General features: G+C 36.1%; 1 protein-coding gene across 10 annotated transcripts in view; it reads right to left on the bottom strand.

Annotated features, from left to right (window-relative positions):
* The window catches only part of ADGRL3 (adhesion G protein-coupled receptor L3), a 1,229,798-nt gene that overhangs the window by 535,251 nt on the left and 667,309 nt on the right, over nucleotides 1-27,238 (bottom strand). For all 10 annotated transcript variants that reach the window (XM_035726124.1, XM_035726125.1, XM_035726123.1 and 7 more), the window contains 4 exons: nucleotides 16,860-17,043; nucleotides 15,684-15,806; nucleotides 9,767-9,975; nucleotides 8,891-9,067 (listed from right to left, as the gene is read on the bottom strand). In XM_035726124.1, coding sequence (XP_035582017.1) covers nucleotides 8,891-9,067; nucleotides 9,767-9,975; nucleotides 15,684-15,806; nucleotides 16,860-17,043 — 693 coding nt within the window. The remainder of the gene's footprint in view (nucleotides 1-8,890; nucleotides 9,068-9,766; nucleotides 9,976-15,683; nucleotides 15,807-16,859; nucleotides 17,044-27,238) is intronic.

Raw genomic sequence — 27,238 nt, 5'->3', positions numbered from 1 at the left:
CTGTGTGTTAACCACAGCATCCTCTACCACAATGATAAGACATTTCTCACAAAGCACTGATTTTGCTGATTACTTATCTGTGCTATTAATTGGACAATGAACTCTGCCTATTACAAAGACAACATTCAACTATTTGAGAAACAAAGGTAGACCAGACCCATTACAATTTTAAAAATGAGATGTAGAAAACAAATTTTTCAAATATGTTTCGACAGATTCCTCTTAATTATAAAAATTTGAATGTCCTTTCAATGTTCCAATAAGCAGCTTCTTGATAAAACGGAAAAGATACAGTATCTCCCACATGGATTTCTTGCCAAAAATGTTTAACTTGAATCTAATTATGAGGAAACAATCAGAAAGATTGAAATTGTGGAATATTCTAAAAGGACAAATGGCCTGGACTCTACCAAATGTCTTTTTCATGAAAGACTGAAACAGGTAGGAAAACTTCTACATTAAAGAAGGCTAAAGAGATACAGCAACTAAAGGCAATGTGTGATTCCTGACTGGGTACTGCATGGAAAATCAAAGCCTTATATAAAGGACATTATTTGAATTATCGGAAAAATTTGTGTAAGGATTCTGTACTAGAGGATAGTACTTAATCAATATTAAATTTCCTGTGTGTGTTAATAGTAGGGAGAGAATGTCTGTGTTCTTAAAACATGTTTGCTGGAAGATTTCGGAATTAGATATTATAAAGTCAGCAATTTACTTTTGAAAAATCAAGTAACAGCTAAATATATATATATACATACATACACAGAAAAGTGACAGTCAAATGTGTCAAAAATTCAAATGTAAATACAAAAAATTGGTATATGAGTGTTTATTGTACTGTTCTTTCAACTTTTTAATAAAAGTTCTATAAAAAGAGTAGAGGAAAAAAGTGATAAAAGAATTAATTGTTTATTTTTCTTCAAATCCATAATTTCAGCTCTTCTCTCTCTATAAATAGCTAATTTGGGATATATCTACCCCTTTCACAAACTGAAGAAGTTTGACCACAGCTAGTTGCCAATTCTTCTCAAATGCATATGCAAAAAGTATCCTCCTTGCTATCCCTAGGTAGGCTACCTTTCTTCCCTTCCTCCCTGTCCTGCACAGAGATAGAGGGAAGACAGATAGAACTTTCTTTTTCTTCTAATAATTTCCCCTTTTCTTTAAATTTTTTTATTTTTTTAAAGATTTTATTTATTTATTTGAGAGAGAGAGAATGAGAGATAGAGAGCACGAGAAGGAAGAGGGTCAGAGGGAGAAGCAGACTCCCTGCTCAGCAGGGAGCCCGATGCAGGACTCGATCCCGGGACTCCAGGATCATGACTTGAGCCGAAGGCAGTCGCTTAACCAACTGAGCCACCCAGGCGTCCAATAATTTCCCCTTTTTACATCAACTTCATCAGAAGTCAGACAAAGACTGTAGGCAACTGGTGATCTAGTATAGATTAGGGGGAAGTGATATGGAGTCAGCATCCTTCATTTCTTGTTATTTATGCAAAAGAGCATTAGAGTTGAGGTCATGTGATGCTCCAGGAACCATGGTAGTGGGAAGAAAAGTTTCCCTTCACACTCACTCATATTTTGAAATATCTCCTCAGCTTACTTCTCACAAGTATTACAAAATTGGAAATAGTCTCTCTGACTTAGGAAATTAAAAGATGTGTGTTTTCAAGTGTCTGATACACGGGGAGGGGTGTGGGTCAGTGAGGAAGGTAGTGCTATCATTCTTTTATTAACTAAAAGGGATATGTTGCTTCTTGGTAGCCTGGGCAAAAATGTAACCAACTCTAGGAAATCACAAATTGTTACAGGCTTAGATCTAGGTATATTGGACTCCAGAATAAATACAGTAACTGATTTTAAAGGACTTAAAATTAAAAGGAACTAAAAGAGACATAGAGATAAGCTATCTTGCAAAATATATATTTACTAAATATATATTTCTCAGTATAAAAATGAATCCACACTTTAAGGAAGTATATATATCATTTAGGGTCTGGGCATGGCTGAAGTTTCCCTCTCAATAAATGTTTCAAACTGGTAGATGTAAAACATTTAATACATTACATATGTAACGTATGCTCAAAACTCTGCTGTGGTTTTCCATTGCACTTTGAGTGAAACTTGCACCCAAAATCATTCTGAAGGCCTACAAAACCTTCCATTCTAGACCCTTTGACTTTTCCTCTAACGTACTTTTTCTCCTATTCTTTCCACTCCAACTGAAGTTCTTCAGACACATCAGAATCACCCTGGTTCAGGGTATTGCTCTTGTTCCATCTGCCTGGAAGAGTCTTTCCCCAGATGATCCGCACAGCTGACTCACTTCTCTCTGCTCTTAATACTGCACTAGTGTCTAATGAGAGAGGTGGACGATCAAGCAGCATACTGGCAAATAAATACTCTCAAATTTTAATAAATCTATGAAGGAAATATAGCATAAAATGGTTCACAGAGAACATCCAAGAATAATTCTTGGTTCTAAAAGGTTGTCAGTTTTAAAATATAAAGTTAATATTCAAATAATGTAACAAAATCTTACATGTTTGACCATTTTTTTTAAAGATTTTATTTATTTATTTGAGAGAGAGAGAATGAGAGATAGAGAGCACGAGAGGGAAGAGGGTCAGAGGGAGAAGCAGACTCCCTGCTCAGCAGGGAGCCTGATGTGGGACTCGATCCCGGGACTCCAGGATCATGACCTGAGCCGAAGGCAGCTGCTTAACCAACTGAGCCACCCAGGCGCCCATGTTTGACCATTTTTTAAACCATTTTCTTTTCCCCCTATATTTGGAGGGTATTCAATTTGTCAGTTTCTAGTATCTTTCCCTAAATAAATACTTGGTTTAAAGTACTATATACCAGTTGTGATTTTTAATCTCTACCTCTCTCTCAATCCCATCATGCTATATCTGGTAAAATTAAAAAAAAAGAGCATAAAAATTGGGCAGTGGACATATACAACCTTAAGCATCATACACTAAACATTTTATTTTTGGGGGCACCTGGGTGGCTCAGTCATTAAGCGTCTGCCTTCGGCTCAGGTCATGAACCCGGGGTCCTGGGATCGAGCCCCGCATCGGGCTCCCTGCTCAGGGGGTAAGCCTGCTTCTCCCTCTCCCACTCCCACTCCCCTTGCTGTGTCTCTCTCAGCCAAATAAATAAAATCTTAAAAAATTTTTTTTCACCAATAAAATCATTGCTTAAACTCAAAATAATTTTTTGTTTTGGAATTTAAAGAATAAAAATATTATTTTTAAAAAATAAGTACTTTCCTTCACGAGCAACTGCAGAATCTTCCAACATAAAATTACCTGTTTTTTTCCAGCCTAGAAGAAGTTTAGCTATAAAATATTTGACACACAGAATCCCTGGTATGACATTAAAATTTTCTAAATTGTCACTGTTTGGAATCAATACTAAATAAAGAAATAAATACAATGATTTCAAACAGCAAAATCAATGCTTATACTTGAACTGGAGTCAAGCTGGGGTGGGAACAATAGGATATATTAAACTGAAAAAACACAGAGAAAGTGATGCAAGCATTAAACTAAGGAAAGTGAAGCCTCTTAAAAATAATAAAGGGGTGCCTGGGTGGGTCAGTCGGATAAGCGGATTGCTCCTCGCTCACCCCACCCCCCCGCTCGTGCTCTCTCAAATAAATAAATCTTTAAAAAAAAAAAAATCAATGTCAAGTTGAACTGACAGGAAAAAGTTATTTTTTTAAAATTATCTCCCAAAGAATTACAATTTGAGTAGAGGAAAGAGCTAGAGGTGATATAAACTGTCAACTCTTTTCTAAAGCATTTGCTGCAATGCTTTACAAAATCACAGTAGAAATCTTGATCAATTAGTTTGAAACCTATGCTCTTTTTAACTAAAATACTTCTCCCACAAAGGGTTTTCACAAAAATAATCACTAGTAAGAGAAGAGATAGACAATTGAATTTGATGTATTTAACATTCTGCTGAACAATAGACAAATAAACCTGTAGGTGATCCACAATAATGGAAAGGTTTTAAAACACCATAGATACTAACTCAGTTTAGTATAAAATTACCTAAATTTCTGTAATGATTACTTTAAAAAAAAAGAGAGAGAGATTTTATTTGTTTATTTGCAAGAGAGAGGGAGTGCAGGTGCCTGAACAGGGGGAGGGACTGAGGGAGAGGGAGAAAAAAAATCTCAAGCATACTCCCTGCTGAGAGTGGAGTCCAATGTGGGGTTCAGTCTCATGACTCTAGATCATGCCCTGAGACAAAATCAAGAGTCCTATGCTTAATGGACTGAGCCACCCAGACACCCCTGGAATGATTACTTTTGTTTCTAAAAGAAAAGACAATCAAATGTTTCCTTAGAAACAGAAGTACAGTGAACTCAGAAGTAGTTAACCAGCTAAATTGCCACCTTAGGTAGAAGCATCCCTTTCCTTCTTTAACCTGCCTAAATTGACGTAGCTATAGTTGAAAAGAAAAACCACAGGCCCAAAATGGCATCACTGAGGCCAAGTCACCAATTGCAGTTTCAAATGTAAGCCTTAACTAATCAGTCAGAAATTTTTTGATAAACACCAATGAGGTAATCTGTCACAAGAGTCCTCTCCATCCCCCCAAAGATGAGGTAATTCCACCTAATAAGACCCCCTACTTTTCCCCCAAGGGAAGGCGACCTTGCCTGAAACAATCCTTTCCTCTGTTTTGCTAATAATTTCCTTGTCCTACCCTCTCCTATAAAAACCTTCCATATTGTACAAATCATTGGAGTTCCCCTCTACTTGTTAGATGGGACACTGCCTCATTCATGAATACCTTAATAAAGCCAACTAGATCTTCAAACTTACTCAGCTGAATTTTTCTTCTTTAAAATTATGAAATCCCTCTTACCATCCCATTCAAAAATGAGTCTTAGCCCTTCTCTCCCTTGGTAAATTATGAATTCCCCAAGGTCAGGAAACTGTTTTGCCTTATTTATTCCTCACAGTATTTTGTCGGGGTGGGGTAATCTGAAATTTTAAATAGAGTGGATAGGGTAAGCCTCTTTGAGAAGGTGCCAGTGAAGCAGAGACTTAAAGGGGATGAGGAAGTTGGCTCTGGTGGCTGTTTGGGGGGTGGGGGGGGACTTTCAGGTCTAACTAATACCTCATCTGTTTGTGGAAAGGCAGGTGGCCTGTCATGGCCGAAGCCAAGTGTGCTAGAGGAAGAATAGTAGGAAAGGAGGTCAAAAGATGCGAAAGAGGTCAAGATTTGGGATTTGATCTTATTGAGAGGAGTTATTCAAATTGGATCAAAGATATGAAGTACCTGATGTGCATTTTAAAGGGATTACAGAGCTGATTTTTGAGAATGAATCAGACTAGGGAGAAGGTCTGACTCATATCTTAAGAGTACCCCTCTGGCAACTCTACTGAGAACAAATTTAGGAAGGACACAAAGGAAGCAGAGAGAACAACTAAGGGGCTGTACCTAGAAAGCGAAGGCCAGATGACAGTGGCTGGAACCTAGGTGGTAGTGATGAAGATGCTGAGAATTTGTCAGATCCTGGATCTTGCAGCCTGTGCTCATAGGATTGGGTGTGCAGTATGAGCAAAAAGAAATAAATAAAAAATGGTGCAGGGCTTAGGGCCTGAGTACCTGGAAGGGCAGAGCAGCCCCCTTTACTAAGAAGACTCAAGTGGGAGAATACCAAAAGTGTAGTTCTAGAATTGAGATACTTATTAGAAGCCTAAGTAGATATAACAAGTCAGCAGTTGAATCTATGAGTCTGGGGTTAAAAAATGGAGATAGAAATCTGGGAATCATGAGATGTTTAGAGCCATATGGCTATATGAGATCATCTTGGGACAAAGAACAGATAATGCCTACACTAGATCTAATTATACTTTGGGCCGGAGCAACAATGAGAGGTCACGGTGATGGGGAGGAACCAAAAAAGGAAGCTAAGAAGGACCAGCTGCACAGGAAGGAAACAAGAGGGAGGAGTATACCCAAGGCAAAGCGAAGAAAGTGTTGCAAGAATATGGTCAGTGCAAATTCTCCACATTGCCTTACTAAATACATCCTACTCATCCTTCAGAACGGGACTTTTTTTATTTTTTGATAAGAACCTTTCTGAACAGCCCTGCCTAAATAGATGATCCTCCTCTGCATTGCAAAATCACAGTGCAGGTCTCAATTACAATACTCAAAAATGCTGATAAAAGAACAAAGGAGGTGCTCAATGAACGGCAGAGAAGCATGGATGATAGATAAGGACGGCAGGTACAGTGCACAGGTGGAGCCTGGAATGAAGACCGATGCATCAAGGTACCACGGCTTAATGGCAATGGCTGTGACATTACTCAGCCAACTCCTCTTGCTCTCCTTCCAGGCTCATCAAGCAAAACTACCCAATATAATTTTGTTTCCTTCATACATTTTCCTGGGGAGTTAGAAAGTGACAACAAGCAAACAATAAATATCTATTCCAACTGGTCGCTGTCTTTCTCACTGTGCACAAACAGATTGGTGTTCTGTTTTAAGAAATTAGTCTCAGGTAAGTTTGGTTAGTGTGTTTCTTTTTGGACCTGTGGTAGTGTTCAGTCTGCTTTTCTGTTTTTCAAGTGCCAAAACCATTCTGTGAGATCCAAATGGGGCTGACTGGCAATTGCAAGAGACTATGGTACAGAAAACCAGGACATCCATGCTGTGTGACTGACTGCTAAAGGGAAATACTGATTTGCATTTATTTTGTCTCTTGTCGGCATACAAGAATGGTCAGAGCCGGGATTCTTGTATAATGGATCGAGTAGAGGGTGCTATGCCATGCCTGCAGGAAAAAAAATGATATTTTGTTGTTGTTTCAAATCTGATCCATTTTTTCTGAGTTTGAATTTATTCCCTAAATGGAAAATAGAATCCCAGAGCCACACTAACACATTCCAGGTTGAAATCTCACATTTGTTAGTGGAGCTAGTCTTGCTAAACTACATCAATTTGTGATGCTCTGACAAAATAGGGTATGTAGTCCTTTAAAGACCAAAATGTACACTGTGCTGACACAGCTAAGGTAATTTACTTTTAAGGTGCTAACAGGGTTTGGATTTGATCTCCCTCTGGGATACCCACACTACATCTAAATTCAATAGTGTCAAGGAAAATTTTGGATGAAATTATTTGGAAAAATGACACCGAGTAGATAAAACCTGTGCCACAGTTTTCACTTTTAAAAACATGTTGGTGAGTAATCCTTCCTCTCTTTTTTTTGACATCAAGGAGATGAGAAGAGAATTTACAAGTATATAATTTCTTGTTACTAATCCATCAATCCCTATAAACAAGCTAATAAGCCTTTTGTTTTTTTTTAAGACTTTTGTATTTTTATGTCCTAAATATATCTGAAATCTAAATCCTCTTCACGCCCTCCCCCATGCACGGCAGCCAGAGTCATGCCAGGAGGAGACTGATGCAGCCAAATTAGCTGCGTGTCTGACTTTGGAAACTACCTACCACCTAGATTTTTCCTTAAGTAGGGTTGTCTTGAATGGAAAAAAAACCCTCACATTATATTAGAATTTGCTAAACTCTTTGCATTACCAGGCACTGTTTATTGTGCTAACAGCTGCTTTTCAAAGAGTCATTTGGGCAGTATTTAATCCCAGGGTCTGGGATTCTGGTTCTTAACCCTATTGCACTGGCCTTTGGTTCTGGGGTCCTACCTTGCTTTGTTTATGTGATCTCCTTTATTCATAGGAAATAAGAGCAAGGGGAGACTAAGGGGATTTTTTTTTAATATCTAGCAATTTTTTTTATTATGTTATGTTAATCACCCTACATTACATCATTAGTTTTTGATGTAGTGTTCCATGATTCATTGTTTGCATATAACACCCAGTGCTCCGTTCAATACGTGCCCTCTTTAATACCCATCACCAGGCTAACCCATCCCCCATCCCCCCTCCCCTCTAAAACCCTCAGTTTGTTTCTCAGAGTCCATAGTCTCTCATGGTTCATCTCCCCCTCCAATTCCACCCCCCTCATTCTTCCCTTCCTGCTATCTTCTTTTTTTTTCCTTAACATATAATGTATTATTTGTTTCAGAAGTACAGGTCTGTGATTCATCAGTCTTACACAATTCACAGCGCTCACCATAGCACATACCCTCCCCAATGTCTATCACCCAGCCACCCCATCCCTCCCACCCCCCACCACTCCAGCAACCCTCAGTTTGTTTCCTGAGATTAAGAATTCCTCGTATCAGTGAGGTCATATGATACATGTCTTTCTCTGACTGACTTATTTCACTTAGCATAATACCCTCTAGTTCCATCCACGTCATTGCAAATGGCAAGATTTCATTTTTTTGATGGCTGCATAATATTCCATTGTATATATATACCACTTCTTCTTTATCCATTCATCTGTTGATAGACAGCTTGGCTCTTTCCAGTTTGGCTATTGTGGACATTGCTGCTATAAACATCGGGGTGCACATACCCCTTCGGATCATTTGTATCTTTGGGGTAAATACCCAGTAGTGCAATTGCTAGGTCAGATGGTAGCTCTATTTTCAAATTTTTGAGGAACCTCCATACTGTTTTCCAGAGTGGCTGCACCAGCTTGCATTCCCACCAACAGTGTAGGAGGGTTCCCACTAAGGGGAATTTTTATAAGAACAATTTTATTTTATAAGTGAACTGCAATTTCATAAACTGTGTTGCTAACAGAACAAAAAAACCTTTCTTTGAATCATCCAGGAAGGTATGGGTTGAACCCTAGAGAGTTTCCAAACAAAATTACTAGGAAAGTGGAAAACCTTTAAAGTAAGACTGGCCTATGGACTTAGGACTTTTTATAGTAATATCCTGCCATATGCTTAGATATCTTTATTTTATGGTATATATCTTACCTTAACTTCCACATGTGCCATCAGTACTGCAAAATTGGTTAGGTGATTGCAAGAGCATGTAGTGTGTGTCTTATTTGTTGTCAGCAGCCGGCAGCCTTGTGTTGACCAATAACCTGTCATTGTGCGCTTGGAATAGCTCCAAAATGAACAGTTAGGGTTGAAATTCTCCTCAGACTGCTATGGGGAAAAGAAAATCAATAAAGTCAATAACTACTTTATGATCACGTAAATTAGATAGGCATTTTCTTTACATCTAACACACTTCATACTCTGTTCCAACTTTTGTGGAGATGTATACCAGTGTTTTCGTATTAAGTGGGCTTCATCAAGCCTAAGCAAATTTGAATATATATTGTTGTTTATTTCCTCTGATTAGAGGTGAGTTTATTTTTTAAAAAATTAGTATTAATGGAATACTAGTATCAGTGACTCAGAATGACCAACTAATTTCAAAGTAAGTACATCATAAAGAATTTAATTACTCTAAACAATTTCTGAGATAGTCTTTAGAAATCTTTGTTCAATTTATAATACAATCTTTTTACATACATAAAAATATATCTACTCACAAAGACAATTTCTTGTGATATCACATGTGAAGCCATTTCCAATTCCACTATGTTGCTAACTCTTTTTAATTATGGAGACACATTTATAAATCCATCTACAAATATTCTTATCGGAAGTATTTACATATTCAAGAAGTATTCTCCTCCCACATTTTAGAAAAAAAATCACCACTATAATTTTATAGGTAATGAATTGCTATCTGTCAAATAGTAGGAAAAAATTAAAGGAAAATTAATATATTCCATGTTTATGCTGTAACAAATATAGATAATGTGGATAACCAAACTTATCATGGCATTTTCTTACCTTAATATGTTTAACAGTGAACACCACAGGATCAGCTAAATAAACCTTATTGCTGAACTCTTTGTTTATTGCTGCTGTAATAACAGGGGAATTGACGATAACAGAATGATTGGTGGACAAAGCCTCTGTTCCCAACTTCATGCTGGCATTCTCCGTGGACAAATAAGGACCCAAGTTGTTGTATAGGACAAAGGCTACTCTGATCTCTCCTGAAATAAATGTAAATGTGAATTATAAGTTGGGAAGAAACTTTGTACATTACTTTGTACATTCCACCTAATTTAGATAGCTCTAATTAAATTATAATCAAATCCATACAGTATATATCCTCAACAAAATTAAGCATTCATTTTAACCAAAGTGCCAAGATATTTACGAGAAAAGGAATGTCAAATGATGCTGAAAAAACTATCGGTATTTTAAAAAATGAATGTCAATTCCTATATCACTCTGTACTCAAAACTTAAAGACAGATCATAGACCTAACATAAAAGCCAGAACCATAAAGTTTCTAGAACAAAATATAGGATCTTTGTGATCTTGGAGTAGGCAAGGATGACTTGAATAGGGTCCAAAAGACATTAACCATAAAAAAAATGGTAAACTGCACTTTATCAAAATTAAAAATGTGTCTATCAAAATACAGCATATTAACAATAATAATATGAAACTTCTGACTATATATAGCATTTCTGCTAATCAACCGAAAAAGAATAAATAATACATAAAAATGGCAAAAGACATAAACACATACTTTAGAAAAAAAGATATGTGAAAGGCTAATAGAAACATGAAAAATTATCAGCATCATTAATACTTATGGAAATAAAAATGAAAAATCACATCGAGATACCATCTCATACCCACTAGAATTTCTAAAATCAAAATGACTGGTCATGCTGATATTGATAAAGATGAGGGACAGCTGGAGGTCCTGCACACTGCTGGTGGAAATGTGAAGTAGTTCAACTATGTGGAGAAATGGTGACTTTTTTGTGTGTGAAGTTAAACATATCTACCTTTCCTAGATAAATGAAAATATATATCTACAAAGGAAAAAAAAAACTTGTATAAGATTAATAGCATCCTTATAATATCTTCCAAATAGAAACAACTAAAAAAATCTATGAACAGACAAATAAATTAGGGCATATGAATATAATGGAATAGCCTGTGCATCAATAAAGAACTACTGATAGAGCAAAGAAGCTACTATTAGAGCATGATGATGGAATCCCAAAAATACTGTGTTTGGTTAAAGAATACAGACAGAAAAAAACACATACTACATGATTCCGGTTGTCTGAAGTCTAAGAACAGGCAAAATTTGTCTATGGAGATAATAATGAGAGTAGTTTCATCAGATGGGGAGAGGAGGTAAGAAGACTGGAAAGGGTTAACAATTTCTGGGTAATAGAGATTTCTGTCTTATTTTATGTAATATTACAGAGGAACGTACAACTGTCTAACTCGTCAAGTTACATTCTTAAGGGATGTGCATTTTATTCTATGTAAATTATATCTCAATTGCAATGAAAACAACAGGGATTCAAAACCCTTATCTGTCTTCAAACTCAATTACCATATTCTTCGAAAGTCACTTCCTCCATACATCTTTCCACCTTATTTTTTTCTCTTATGACTATCTCCTACCTGCAATCTTCTGTAAAATTAACCTTCTTTTAACATGGGGAGGAAGGGCAGAGGGAAAAGGAGGAGCAGACCCGCCCCCTCCCCCCCCCCCCCCCCAGGCTGAGCAGGGAGCCTGATGTGGGGTTGGACTCCAGGTCCTGGGATCATGACCTGAGTCGAAGGCAGATGCTTAAGTGACTGAGCCACCCAGGTATCATGTTCTTGATCATATCATTTTCTTTCTTAAAATACATCAAGCCCTATGTCTTAACTTCCAGTATGAAATCATATTGGTTCACTAAGAGATAGGTGCGATCCTGACTACCATGGTGACTAAGCTGAGGAAGTCTCAATCCTTATTCCTGAATCTTAGGGTCAAGTGGGAATAAAAACAAGGAAATTTTAATAGATTTCTTTTGCGGAGGGCAGGGACTGTCCCAACATCTAAACTGTGCTCCCATGTTTGGAAAATTCCCTACTATTAGGGATTTATAGACACAAAATGGATGTACATTTGCTTTCCCAGCCTGTCTTGCTCTGGGCACCTGAGCTCGATGCCTCCCAACAGATGCCCTTGTCTTCGACTTTAGGTGAAGAGCTGGTGACAGCAGGGGGCGGGACAGCAGTCACCCTCACTTACGGCAGCCCTGACATCTCACGCAATGATGCTGTGTGTTGATACAGGCTTCTGTCAGCCTCCTAGCTCCTGTAGACTTTCTGGGCCCGATTCTCCAGCCTTCTCAGTGATTCTATGAGACATCCATTATCCTTTCAGGAATTTAGCAAAGAGACTATGATAAGAGCTACGTAAAGGAAAGGGGCATTCTTAAACTTCCACCCCACATCCGTTAACATGGTACTGAGCAAAGAACAGTAATTCACTATATATTTCTTGTCTGTTACAACACTGCATTTAATTTTTGTTCTTTTCTCTAGATTTAATATGAAAATACTAAATTTTGGAAGGCTAAACTTAAGAATAACATTTTTTTTTCCTTGTTGACAGTAACAACTTTTATTTTAACTTGTTGATAACCGGTTGATAATTCCTACCAATTTCCACCTGTGGGGCAGTGTCATGTTGATATCCTACCCTTGTTTTATCAATGCATGGAGTCACATATAATTGTTACATATTCTCCACTCCAAAATGAATGCTTAAATGTGACCTAAACTACCCCCACCCCTCCCACACACTACTTTAGTAAGTAAAATAAATAAGTTCAAAACATAATATGACTGGGGTACCTGGGTGGCTCAGTCATTAAGCATCTGCCTTCAGCTCAGGTTATGATCCCAGGGTCCTGGGATCGAGCCCCGCATCGGGCTCCCTGCTCAGCTGGGAGCCTGCTTCTTCTCTCTCTGCCTGCCACTCCACCTGCTTGTGCTCTCTCTCTGTCTCTCAAATAAATAAAATCGTTTAAAAAAATAATATAACTAATATAATCATATTTTAATTGCCATTAGCTTTATATCTGAAAGTTCACACATTTATTTGATAAATTCTTAGAAAGTTTATCCATGTGCTAGGCACAAGTGTTATATCAGTGAACAAGTAAGAAAAGATCCCTGCTCTCATGAGCTTACTACCTAGAGAGAAAGTCAGATAATAAGCAGGCAATTAAAAAAAATAATAATATTTCATATAATGTTAAGTGAATAACCTCCATGAAGAAGCACTGGTATAAAATGGCTAATAGGAAAAGAGCAATTAGGAAAGAATGGTGTACCTTCAGGGAGAGAGAGAAAAACTTCCCTTCCTAAAGAGGTAAGATTTATACTGAATAGTGAATGATAGAGAACCTTCAATGTAAAGAAATGTAAAAACTGCATTCTAGGAAGAAAACAAAAATGCAAAAATCTGATAAAGAAACACTCTTGGTGTATTCAAGGAACAGAATCAAGACCAGACCAGAGAGAATCCTCATGCATTGTTGGTGGAAATGTAAATTGTTATACCACTGTGGAAAACACTATGGAGGTCCCCCAAAAGTTAAAAATGGAACTACCATATGATCCAGTAATTCTACTTCTGGGTTTTTATCTGAAGGAAACAAAAACACTAAATTAAAAAGATCTCCATACCCATGTTCATTGCAGTATTATTTACAAGAGCTAAGACATGTAAACAGCCTAAGTGTCCCCTTATAAATGAATGGATAAGAAAATGGAATATTACTCAACCATTAACAAAGAATGATACCTTGTCATTTATGATCACATGAATGGACCTTGAGGGCATTTTGCTAAGTCAGAATATGTCAGACAGGGAAAGACAAGCATTGTATGATCTCACTTATATGTGGAATCCTAAAAAATTAAATAAAAAAAAACTGCAATTCATAGATATGGAGAAGAGACTCGTGTTTGCCACTGGCAGGGGGTGGTGCATAGACAAAATGGGTAAAAAAGGTCAATAAATTTCCAGTTATAAAATAAATGTCATGGGGAAATAATATATAGCATAGTCACTGTAGTTAATAATACTGTATTATATATTTTGAAAGTTGCTAAGAAGGTTGATCTTAAAAGGTCTCATCACAAGAAAAAATAAAACTATATGTGCTGATAAATGTGAACTAGACTTATTGTGGTGATGATTTTACAATATATATAAATATCAAATCATTATATTGTATGCTTGAAACTAGTATAAAGTTCTATGTCACTTCTATCTCAATAAAAAGAAAAAAATCAAGACTAGACTGTCTGGATCATATAGGGCATGCTAAAGACAGACAGGAAGCGGGGCAGATGGGGCAGGAAAGAAGTGGACAAGCACATGGTGGCCTAGTGAAATCCTCTGATTTCATTCTGAGTAAAACTGCAAGTGAACTGGTCAGATTTACATTTCAGGAAGATCTGTTTGTCAACAGGATATCCTATTGGGAGAAAGAGTGGAGGGAGGGAAGCCAGCTGGAAAGCTAATGCAGAAATCTGATTTTGCTTCGTAGAAAATCTTACCGCTGCCTCAAAATTCACATAGTCAAATTAGCGATATAATGACTTTTAAGGTCACTTAAAAGATTTCCAACACTTAAAAAGAATTTTGTTCTGTTGACAACAGCCATAATTTGTTTTGTCTTCGTATTATTCAACAGGCTCTTCTTTGTTTAAAACTATGCCCCCCGGGCGCCTGGGTGGCTCAGTTGGTTGGGCGACTGCCTTCGGCTCGGGTCATGGTCCTGGAGTCCTGGGATCGAGTCCTGCGTCAGGCTCCCAGTTCGGCGGGGAGCCTGCTTCTCCCTCTGACCCTCTCCCCTCTCATGCTCTTTCTCTCTCTCAAATAAATAAATAAATAAAATCTTTAAAAAAATAAAAATAAATAAAGCTATGCCCCCCTGCACTATGAAACGCCAGCTTTGAGCTGGTTGCGACAACCTGAGGCCATCTTCCCATCACCTGACAGGTCAAAGGATCTCATTTAGTTGGCAAAAAGTATGTTTTTAAAAATTTAATACTGGTGACACTTGAGACATATTTTCACTATGAGTTTATTTAATTCTCATTATAGTCAGTGAATTTAATCTAGTATCAAACTAACCTATATTACCCAGTTCCTTTTCCTCAAATCATCTCCTCACATTTTAAATTTTCTATATGCTTTACAAAGAAAAATCACAGAAACACATTCAAAAATAGTGAGTAAGGAAAAAAATCTACAATTTTAAAATTAGAAGTAACATTTCCATAAAAAAATTTAGAAACCAGGGGCGCCTGGGTGGCTCAGTTGGTTAAGCGTCTGCCTTTGGCTTGGGTCATATCCCAGGGTCCTGGGATCAAGTCCTGCCTTGGGCTCCTTGTTCGGTGGGGAGTCGGCCTCTCCCTCTCCCTCTGCCTGCCGCACCCCCTGCTTGTGTTCTTTATCTCTCTCTTTCTCTTGCTCTCTCTCTCTCTGCCAAATGAATAAATAAAATCTTTTAAAAAAAAAATTAAAGAAACTAAATCTGTCAACTCAGTGAGAGTTACTCCTTTCAAGAAAAAAAATCAGATATCTGGATTTTGTTGTTCATTAATTCCTCTCAGATTCAAATTTCTGACATTGTACTGCAACTGAAAAGTAACAGAACAATTTCCAAATCCGACTGATAATGTTATAGAGCAAATTCATTGTGACGTTGTTGGTGCAGAAGACGGGAAAGAGAAGGAAGTGAAAGAGGAGAGAGAAAATAGTCGAATGAGAGAAAGAGACTTTTGGATAGCAGAGCTAAACTCCCAAGCCAAGAAACAAGGCACTGATGATGAGCTCGATCTCACCACGCTTATCAGATAAACTCTAACCTACCGTTTCGGCCATTTTGTTTTAAAGTATTTGCGGAAAGCTGGATAGTGCTTCCGTGACCCATGTTTTCCGGAAATTTTAGGTCTTCTAAGTTTCCTTCTGTGCTCAGCCTTGCAACTTCCAATTCTGTTAATGGCAAAGAGTTATCAGTGCTCATTGAGAAATGCACCAAAGCTAAGATGATTTCCTAAATCACTGAAATATTTCTGAAATCAAAACACTGGAATTAACTTCTATTAATTTATAGTAGTCAAAATGAATAGTAGTTCAATATTTTATTTCGAAAGTATTTCTTTAGTATTTTATTTTTTAAATAAAGCAAATAAAAACTATTAAACAGGTAAATAAGAACACAAATGCATCAATTATAAAGCCTCAGATTTAAAATTCAAGCTCAAATTCTTATACTTTGTCATTTCCTTTATCTTCAAAATATTATTTTCTTTTGTGAATTAAGTAAAAGTCTCTTTATAATCTAAAGCTGCACTATTATATCAATATTGATATATCTTTAAATCTAATTAGTTTGAAACAGCTTTATCAAATCTTCTGAAATAAAACTGTCAGCTACATCCTTATGCACAACAAAATAGATTTATAGTCCTTATAAGCCAATAACACAATTACAAAAAACTGTTTTATCACCTTCACTAAATGACTAATTTCTTTATAGTACATAATTCAGAGACATTCTTTTTTTTAATTTAATTTTATTATGTTATGTTAATCACCATACATTACATCATTAGTTTTTGATGTAGCGTTCCATGATTCATTGTTTGCGTATAACACCCAGTGCTCCATCCAGAGCCATTCTTATTCTAACTGATGTGAACCATAGGCACTATGTTAGGAGGATAAAATTTCAAATAGTACAGTGCATACATAGATACACACAGACATAAAAAAACTAATTAACTAACTAACTAAAGGACCTCACTGTGAGTGATCTCAGGCTAACATATCCAATATTGAATATCCTAAGGAGGATAACACACAGGATTACAAGGACGCTTTTTAGCCAATGGCAGGTGATATCCTTCTAATTATAGAAAAAATAATCACATCTCCACTGAAATAAAAATCACTCATAATATCTGCACTACCATAGAATTTTTTTCTTTTCTCTCTTCTGCTGTCCAAGGGTCTCTGGCCCTTCTGTATAACAAGGCCACTTACGAATATTGTCTGTGTTCTCCCTGACAATGTCAGTCTTCAAAAGGTTATCAGCCAGCACAAAAGCACTTTCCTCCACAGTGTCAAGCAACATGGTCGCTGCCCGTAGTTGATCGCTTATAGTCAGGTCTCTCCACGCATTTGAGGCTTGTGGCTGGAGGAGGTTGTTAACTGTCTCGACCATCGCCTACAAGAGGATGAACAGAATGACAGAGGTCTCTAGTGAACTCACAGAGCTGTCAGAAATCCAGGTGTACATGTTGCTCAGCAAGCAAGGATCAGCAGTGTGCATGAGTTCAGTATTGTCCCAGCCTCCCCTGTGACATGCTGCAGCAGAAGCATTCATTATTGTGTTCTGTTAAAGCCCTAGCTGAGACTGCAAGGCAAAAGAAAAACCAGCTTTTGTTTTGAAGGACAACAAATAGATCCATGCTTGCTTCATAGAATCAATAGCAAAGGCTTCAATAAGGCTACAATCACATAATTAAATTATTTGGCTGGAGAACTGTTGGCAAGTAATTTAAACCAACACTTTTATCATATCACCCACAAAAATGATTTTTCCCCCTATATATCACCATAAAACTAAATGCTGAATATAGCAGAGGTTAAAGGGATGACAACAGACAGGACAATACAAGAATTTGTTGCCTATAGGTTGAGGACTCACTAAGCAAACCAATTTATTTTTTCTTAGCCAGCTGGTAAAATGTCAGAATGGGAAAAATATCAAAGCATACATACTCCCAGGGGCTTGGGATATGTTACATGTGGAGAAAAACCTTCTTCATGCTGTGTACTATTAGAGAGGGGAATAAACATTTGGAACTTGCAACTTGTGGCCCTCAGGTGTTTTTCCCTTAAAAAAAAATCAGCAATAGGTACACATAGAGATAAAAAGTCACAATTCTCATTGCTTCCTCCAAAAGAATCACCTCCCTAGTTACAATTTATATATTTCCCGTGGTTAGCTTTATGCTCTAAGTTACAAAAGAAAAACAACAACAACAAAAAACAGTTCTCCCAATAAGGTTTTCTTAAGGTTTCATTCAAACAGAGAATTGCAAAATAGAAAAATACAACACCTGCAGTTTGAAAGTGATCATCCCTGAACCCGTTGATTATGAAATATGCATCTAATCGAGAAATAAACTTGAATAAACAGCCGACACAGGCAATTTCTAGGCAGTGCATGGGTGTTTTAAAACAAGCCTTATATTATTGACATGTTGGCAGAAGGATTAGGAGAGATTGAAGAAAAATACCCATTGCACTACAGTGTTTTCTTCTGGCTGGTGTTTTCATAGTAACCGACTAACAACTGTTAAAAATTCAGCTTCATAATGAAACACCTTGGCTGCCAATTAACACCATCTTCAAAAACTAATTTATCTTTTCATAAGAGTTGTTTTTTTCTTGATATTTTTCCCAGCTACTCCAAGTTCTGGCCAAAAATTAACATCACTGGACTTTCATGTAAAATACAGTCCTACTTGCAACTTGAGTACTTTGCATCATTTAAAAACAAACAAAAAACACCAAAAAGATCTCTCATGAGTTCAATAACTGGGCGTTTTCACATAGTGTGCTTAGTTCTGTCATGTGTTCTGAGTTTAAAGCATGACCTAGAAGCCAGACAAAAGCATTTCCGATCACAACAAAATGATTTGCTTTCCAGGAAGTTCTCTGTAGGGATAATGCCAACAGGATATGCCAAAAAGGAGGTGCCACATAGGAAACAAATGAACAAAGCAAGTTTAGGTATTTTCAGAAGCCAGAGAACATCAACCTCCTGATTGCAAAGAAGTATTCTTTCTGTGATTAGATGATGCTCTGAATTCATTAGAAATGCTCTGAAAATCCCACACACAACAGAAATTATGCCTGTTCTTTAAAGGAGCAGGCCATTGTAACATGAGTTAAGAATCTTATACCGATTAATTTAAACCTTAACTCAGGGAAAATTTTATTGGGGATAATGCAATATTTCTACTCCGCTCTTTATTTTTTTTTTTTTAAGAAATGCAAAAGGAGGGAAAAAGAAAAAAAAAAACAAGAAAAATAAACAACTATGGTCAACTCTGAGAATGTTCTAAATAGCTACCTGTTTCCAAAGACTGCTTTATGTAAAATACCATGTTTGAATTGATAACTATTGAATCAAAGGCACCCCTTATTAAATTATCTTAATTTTGCATACAAAAATGTATGTGCTGCAGTATTTTTTCATAGTTATAAATTTTAAGTACATTTACAACAATTGCATCTTCCCAAATAAATCATAATCTTTAAAGAAGTTTTCTATTAAGGCCCAAATGATTCCCAAATTTTTATAGAAATGACAGACATAATATATGGTCCTAAAACCTGGATGGTTTAGGAACAAATCTAATATTTATATTCTTCTTTAAAAAAAAGCACGTGTTGTGATTCCTTAAGCATCAACATAAGGAAATTTCAACACAAGGGTTAGGAGACGGAATTCTGTAGTCCTAAAATCAGAATATGGGATTGGGAACCATATCTGCTGAGTTTGTACCTGGACTATGCCACTTACTAGCTGTATGATGTTGGGCAGGTTATTTAACTTGTCTGCACCTCATCTGCAAATCAGAGACAATAGTATATCCATTTTATATTGCATGGCGATACAAATGCATTTATGTTGCCTGGCTCATAACACATGTTTAAGGTGTAATCTTATGTTGACTTTCTTTGGCTATCTAAGTCCAGCTTGGGAAGAGGAGAGGTCTTCACTGAAGGAAACACAGGTAATACCTGATAATTACAAAATATCTGTTCTGAAGTGAGATCCCAGAGGAATAACTTCTACAATGTAACCTTAATGAATAAACCTGTTTCACAACTTAACTACTAAAGACTATAACACCTGAAGCTTTGAGGAATAGGACAGTACAGAAACGCGTATATTAAATAATTCATAATGTGTGTTTTAGAGGTTTGAACAGCATGGATAAGTCAATTCTAATAGCTTTATAACAAATGCAGTTTGTTTAAACTTTCCAAAGTTTGCTGACATGTCCCTGTGACCAGTTTAATGAAAGCCAATTAAATAGTCACAGCCTTCAGTGACAAAAGATTATATTTTGTTTCCTTGTACATTTTTGCATTTGTATATTTTACCCACAAATGATGACATCTGGTCATTATGTATGTGTGTGTGGTTTTTGTTTTTGTCAAACTAGTTATTTGCATTGCTTTCATTAGTTCAACAACATCTCTTTTTTATTTTTTTAATTTTATTATGTTATGTTAATCACCCTACATTACATCAATAGTTTTTCAACAACATCTCTTTAAAAACAGGTTGATTTTCATTTTATTTGGTTACAAGGACATGGGCCTAACTATGCTTAGAACCAAAGTTGAACAGGGAATGTACAATGAATTTGATTATGTGAGGTACTGGGACATCATTTACTGTCCAACAGCTCTCCCTGACTTCTCTTTTTGTGCTATAAATATTTTTCTGATCTAAAATTTATATGATCAGGTTGGAAGAAAATACACTTGGTCCAGCATTGATCATAAAGAGAAGACTTGATCCACGAGAACAAAAAAAAAAAAAAAAGAAAGAAAGAAAAGAAAAGAAAAACAAATCACTTAATGGTTTTGATGTGTACAGACTAAAATAATCTAAAATTCTGAAAAGTTAATTTAATCAACAATGTCCTTGTCAGAAACTAAATGTTAACTCACTTTATTTTCTTTTTCAAAACACTAGAAAAACTGAATAGGAGATGGCACTGGAAATTTGCATTCTAGTTGTCACTAAATTTCAGTGTGTCTTTGGACATATTTATGTTTTCTAACCAATCAATAAAGTGGGAACTACATGAGAAAATAAGTTTCAATATGTTTCAAATTGAGATAGTCAGGGGCATTCTGCTATTAGATATCACTCTTCTCCATTATATAGTTTATGGCTAGACTTTAAAGTGACTTTTGACTGTTTCTAAAAAATCAAATATAAATTAGAAAGTGTAAAAGTGACTTAGATTCATACCAGGATTATGAGCATACCATATCCTTTTGGACATATATTTGCATTACACAACCTAATTGGACCTTCTTATCATAAAATTCAGATCTTAGGCAAATTCATTTGACTAGTTTTACCCATAGCATATAATTATAGTATGTTTGTTAAAAGATGTTATAAAGTGTATAATCATACTATTTCAAAAGGGACGATTTACTTATTTGCTATAACTACTGTGAAAATTTGGGGGGAACCAGCTATATATCTCTCTAGTAACAACTTCTGTCACTATTCCAAGAGGATGTGCTTGTGAAATACCCAGGATCAATGATGAGAGACCTATCAATGGCACTTCTTACCCAGGTAAACAGTAAATCTTAAACTAGGTAAGCAAAATCACCTGGAGAACTTACTTACCCCTCTTTCTTCACTTGAAAACCACTAAACTAATGACCCAAATAGAACAAATGCTTGTGTAAAGATATGTAACTTTAAGGGGTGCGGGGGTGGTTCAGTCGGTTAAGCATCTGCCTTGGGCTCAGATCATGATATCAGGGTCCTAGGATGGAGTCCTGTAGGGCAACGGGCTCCTTGCTCAGCAGGGAGCCTGCTTCTCCCTCTCCCTTTGCTCCCTCCTGCTCCCCCTGCTTGTGCTCTCTCTCTGTCAAATAAATAAATTAATTAAAAAAAGATATGTAACTTTACCACCACTGCATTTTTCTGAAGATAGGCTTTTTAATCTTATGCTGGTTCAGGTTTTAGCTCAGGTACAAAGAAGTTTTCGATTATCATTATAGCTAGGGAGAATCCCCCCGACCCTTAAATCTGTTAGCTGTTCTGTTTTCTTTGTGTCATGAATCATTATCTAAAGTATCTAAAATGTGTATTTATCTACACAGCTATTTCAGATCTCTCACTCAAGAAAAGGTATGCTTCATGAGGGTGGTGACTCTGTGTCATATTATAAGTGCCCAAAACTCTGCCTGACACATGATAAGTTTTCAATGACTCTGCTGAATGACTGTCATCTAATGAAGATTTGTACTTCAGTGAACCTTCTCCATTTTCATACCAGCAGGAAAAAAAAAAAAATCTCTGAAAGTATTGATTTTATAAGAGAAAAGAATATGTAAGTACAAATGGAAAAAAACCCAAAAAACAAAAAACCTAGTAACTAGTCAATGTTATCTGAATCATTATCATTTAGAGATTCAGTGCCATAATGGGTTCCCATTTTAGTACTTATTCACCTTGAATAGAACTATCCATACTCGTGGTCTGGCTTTCTCATGAGATTATCATGTTCTCAAGGGAGAGGGCATGTTTACTGGTGTTTTCCTAGGGTAAATTTTAGTGCCTTGAGACATTTTAGGTACTCAAAAAAATGCTCATTCAGCAAAGATGATCCTTTAACTATCAAATCATTAATGACCTTATATATAATAGGAAAATGAAAACATCTTCTAGTGTTACAACTTTTTGCCATGTCTCCCAAGAGGTGTTCTGAGAGAATCTAGTGTTCAGATATCACATGGTTTGGAAGGAAGACAAGGCTGAATTAGAGGGAATTAAGAAGATAATCAGAGTTCAAAAAGGAGAAAAGCAGAACCACAGGCTATTGTAGTAAATGCAAACCACTAGGCATAACAACAATATATTCTACAAAAAGCTTTCCAAAATGTTTTTAAGTGTACCAAAGCTCACTTTCAATGTAATTCAATGAGGTCCTATTAAGTATGTATGATATGCACAGAACTAGGGAAGTCACTGTTGGAGGAGGTTAGGAAAGAGAAAAGAAAAACAGAGTCAGCCTTCAATTTGTCTACACTCCAAGGCAGAAGGTAAGCACAAAATAGAGCTAAAAACTCACAGCATATGGGACAAAAAGCAATGAATTCTTACAGAGGAAGATCAAGAAAAGATCCCAGAAGGTGTGTGATTTTGAGTTAGACATTAAAAGATGAATAAACTTTCCTCGATGATGCTCAGGAAACCTGAGGCTAAAGGACATAGTAAGCAAGTTAATGACTAAAACAAAACAAAGCAGGTACTAAGGCAAGGGATGTATTGGGTTTGGGATGAGGAGAGTGTGTGGTGCGTGGAAAAAGAGTGTAGAAAGATGAGTATGGTGGGAGAAATGGTAAGTAGCAGTCAGATCTTAGGAGATCTCCAGTATGACAGAAGTTTGGGCTTTACTGCATAGAAAATATTCAGCAAGTAAATATATTTAAACAAAGGAGTTATATGTTTAGATATGTTTGGAGTAGAATTATGAAGATGTCCCCCAAAGATAAACAGAATGGAAAATGAATCCTATATTTTTTTTATTAATTTTTTTTTTTTTTTTTTTTTTTTTTTTTTTTTTTTTTTTAAAGGTGTTTTGTGTTATAATAAAGCAGACATTTATAAATATGCAAATTATCATTAGGCAGACCACTAGAAAGTTGAGCAATTATTTCCTCTCAGTGGATGAATATAAGGTAATAAATTGCTGACATCCTTTTGGAAAACTCTCTAGCAATATAAAATTTTATTTTACTCTTTACTTCTACATCTTTGTTTTTTGATGTGTGATGATGCAATATTTCTTCATCAGTACATACTGTAATCATTATGCTGAACATGGCTAGTTCTTACATATTATATATACAATTATGTTTGAATATTTTCTTCATGTATAAACCTCAGGATATGCAAAGAGAAATGTCTTCTGTTCTCTGCTCCCATCCACTGCTTTCTGACTACATATGATGTGTGTGTGTGATAGTATATTATATAATATATAATACAAAATACATAATTACATATATAATATAAAATATAGTTTATATTAATTTATAATTTGAAAAAATAAAACTTTTCTTTAATTCTTCATTTTTGACTTGATATGAAGGTTAACAGTTAATAAAATAAAATGAGCAAAAGTTTAAAATCATTACTGAATAGGGCACATTGTACTCTAATCTGTGTTTATATATTGATTCAAATCAAAATTTTAAAGGTCAAATGTTAGAGGAGTCTTCAAAACAGTTTTGAACTTGCAGGGTTTTTATTAGAAGTCAAGTTGAGTGACTGATATTTACACATCTGATCAATAACCTAAGGTTCTTTTTATAATCACTGTCATTTAATATTATTAAGCATATAAAAACTACTAATCTCTGAACTCCCTTTGATATTACAGTGAAGTGTTGGCATTTTCAAGTCTTAATTAAAATTAGATTATATAACACAACTAACCTTAATATAGTGATAAGAGCCCTTATCAGTAGAACAAGATGAACCTAAAATTTCATAAAGACTCCCTCTTTAAGAGATCCCTTGTTGCTTAAAAATGTACTGTTTTTAGCAAACTGTAATTTATTGTACTATTTAAAAAATCCCATTTAGGGGCGCCTGGGTGGCTCAATCGTTAAGCGTCTGCCTTCAGCTCAGGTCATGATCCCAGGGTCCTGGGATCAAGCCCCGCATCGTGCTCCCTGCTCCGCAGGAAGCCTGCTTCTCCCTCTCCCACTCCCCCTGCTTGTGTTCCCTCTCTCACTGTGTCTCTCTCTCTCTCTCTCTGTCAAATAAATAAAATCTTTAAAAAAAAATAAAATAAAAAAATAAAAAAATCTCATTTAGAATTAAATGATTGAATGCTGTCAAATAAATCTATATTGTGTTACAGGAATTAAATAGAGCTATAAACTTGACTCAAACTTCTTGTTAACTCAATATTTATTCAACAAATATTAACTAAGTATTTTCAACTGGGATGCTGCAAGAAAGACAGATGTTCTCCCATCCTTAAAAGTGATGACAATATAGTGACGTCAGACTATTAAACAAGTAGAAACATAGCAGGCATTCTAATAGTGGAAACACAGAGTTCAAGCACTGCATCGAAGAGGCTCCAGGAAGTAGAATTCCAAGCCTAAATTCAACATTGACCAAAGAGGCAAAAGGTGGAGTATGTGCATAGAGATAGGGAGGGGAAAGAGAACAAACACCTCCAAGGAACTGAAAAGATTTCCTGTGGCAGAGCAGAGTGCAATGGGTTCAGTGGTAAGAAAGTGAGTGAAGGCTAGTTTTCAAAGTTTGCAAGCCATGTTTAATATGTACAATTCTTCTTAAAAGCAACAAGAAGTCACTGAAAAACTTAAAGTAGAGGAGTGATATAAATTATAATGGTTAATATTTATTGAGTATTGGAGTACCTTGTTGGTGCAGTCGGTTAAGCGCCCAATGCTTGGTATTGGCTCAGGTCATGATCTCAGGAATGAGATCAAGCCCCACAGCAGGTTCTGCACTGAGCAAGGAGTCTGCTTAAGATTCTCTCCCTCTGCCCCTCCTGCTTGTGCTTTCTCTCTCTCTCTCTCAAATAAATAAATAAATAAATAAATAAATAAATATTTTAAAACATATTTATTATGTTCCAAATTCTCATCTGAATGCTTTAAGCATCAGCTCCTTTAATTTTGACAATAACTCAATGAGGTAGAAATGAATATCCTCACCTTGCAGTGAGAAAACTAAGACTCAGAGAAGTGAAGTAACTTGCTATAGGTTAATTAACTAACCAACGCCAGAACCAGGGTTCAAATCCATACATTCTGACTCTGGGGATGAAGAAAAGTAGAGATTCCACAGGCATTTTTTAAAAATTTGTCGATTCATTAAAGTCAGTTGGTAAGGAAAATAAAGAAGCACAGTGCACAGAATTTGAACGTAGGCCATGAGGTGGCACACATTTAAAATTGGAAATAAAGAGAAGCAAATTTTTGTTCTTTAAAAGGTGGAGGATGCCTATTTTGAGTGCAAAGTAAAACTTGAATGGAATCAATTTAAAAGGTCTACAGAAGCCTGGTAAGGGAGGAAAGCCTTCCCTCTACTTTACCCTCTTCGTGTGGGATATACCAATTTAATGCCAAGACCTGAAAATTAAACCATTAGATAAACAAAAGAAAAGCATACAAATTTTATTTAATATTTTTATGTGCATCTAGGAACTTATATAGGAAAAATAAAGGCTTAAAAAAGCAGTTAGGACTAGCTAGCAAGCTTATATAATTTTTAAAATAAAAGAACAATACATTTGTGAAGAAGTAACAAGATAAAGGAAAAGGATTTGAGCTTTCAGGAACAGTAGGTTGCGGGAAAGTAACTAGGAAGTATATAAGGGAAACTAATGGAAGATAAGGATTAATTTCATATGTTTGTTGCTTTCAGCTCAAAATAATCAATATGCATAAGTGGCATATTTGGGGCATGTTCTTACCCCCTCAGCTGGAGCTTACTCAAACATCTCTTCTTGACATAGGTTTAGGTATTATGAAGTTAAATAAGAAGCAAGCTATTGGTATGTCTGACCTTACCCAGAGAAACTGAGTAGAAGAAGAAGAACCCAATCATAGAGGAGAAAATGTAGAAAGAATGGTCAACATCTGAGATGAAGAAAGCAGAGCCAGAAGAGTGTGGTATGACAGAAGGTAAGGGAGGAGAGTTTCCAATGGTTTCAAAATAAACTCGACCATAAAAATATCCAAAACGCTCTTCTTCTTGAAATAATAATGACTCTAGGTATTTTTTCTGAGAACTGGTAGAATGGTTGTGAAATAAAGAGAAAAAAAACCCAGAGAAGCTGTTCTTGAGGGACCATCAGTTCAGTTTTATGAATTTTTACTTTGAAATAGGACATATAAATATATAAAATAATGTATGTTAGTAAAATAAAAAGAAGTATATGCTTGTAAACAGTATTGTTTAGAAGTACATAAATTAAAGCCTGAAAAATCTGTTTATGGGACAGCAGCACCAACCTCACCCAAAGAAGAAATCACTTTGAGAGTTTGTTGTAGATCTCTCCAGACTTGTAAATATTTACACATACATACCAACAAATGTGATCACTATAATCATGCTGTTACCGATTGGTTTTTGCTTGCCTGTTTGTTTTCTCCTCTAATATACCACACCCACCTCTCTAAATCAACACAAGACCTACCTCATTCCTTCTGTGGCCTAAGGAGTATTCCATTATTTGGTAGAGCAGTTTATTCAACCCATTTCCTACTGATGAAGAATTAAGTTGTTTTGTTTATGTAAACCATGATATGAGGCTACCCTGTGATTCTCTCTACACATTTATTCATTTCAGTGGAGGAATGCTGCCCCATTATGTGGTTCTGCCACAAGCTACTCCCAAAGTCCTTATTGTAAGCAGACAGAACAACACTGATCTGTGATTTATAACAAGATTTATGAAAAAAATATTGTAAAAACATGGATAAGAATAAAAATAGCCTTCTCTGGTAGGCTATTTAAGAGGCTGATAATAGTGACTGTTTTGAAGGAGAGTTGGGGAGAGAGAGGGGGAAGGCAGGATTGTACTACACAA

Source organism: Zalophus californianus, chromosome 2 (genome assembly GCF_009762305.2).
Source record: "Zalophus californianus isolate mZalCal1 chromosome 2, mZalCal1.pri.v2, whole genome shotgun sequence".
In the NCBI taxonomy this organism is placed as follows: Eukaryota; Metazoa; Chordata; class Mammalia; order Carnivora; family Otariidae; genus Zalophus; species Zalophus californianus.
The sequence above is the reverse complement of the archived record's forward strand: the minus strand, read 5'-3'. Positions and strand labels throughout refer to the sequence as shown.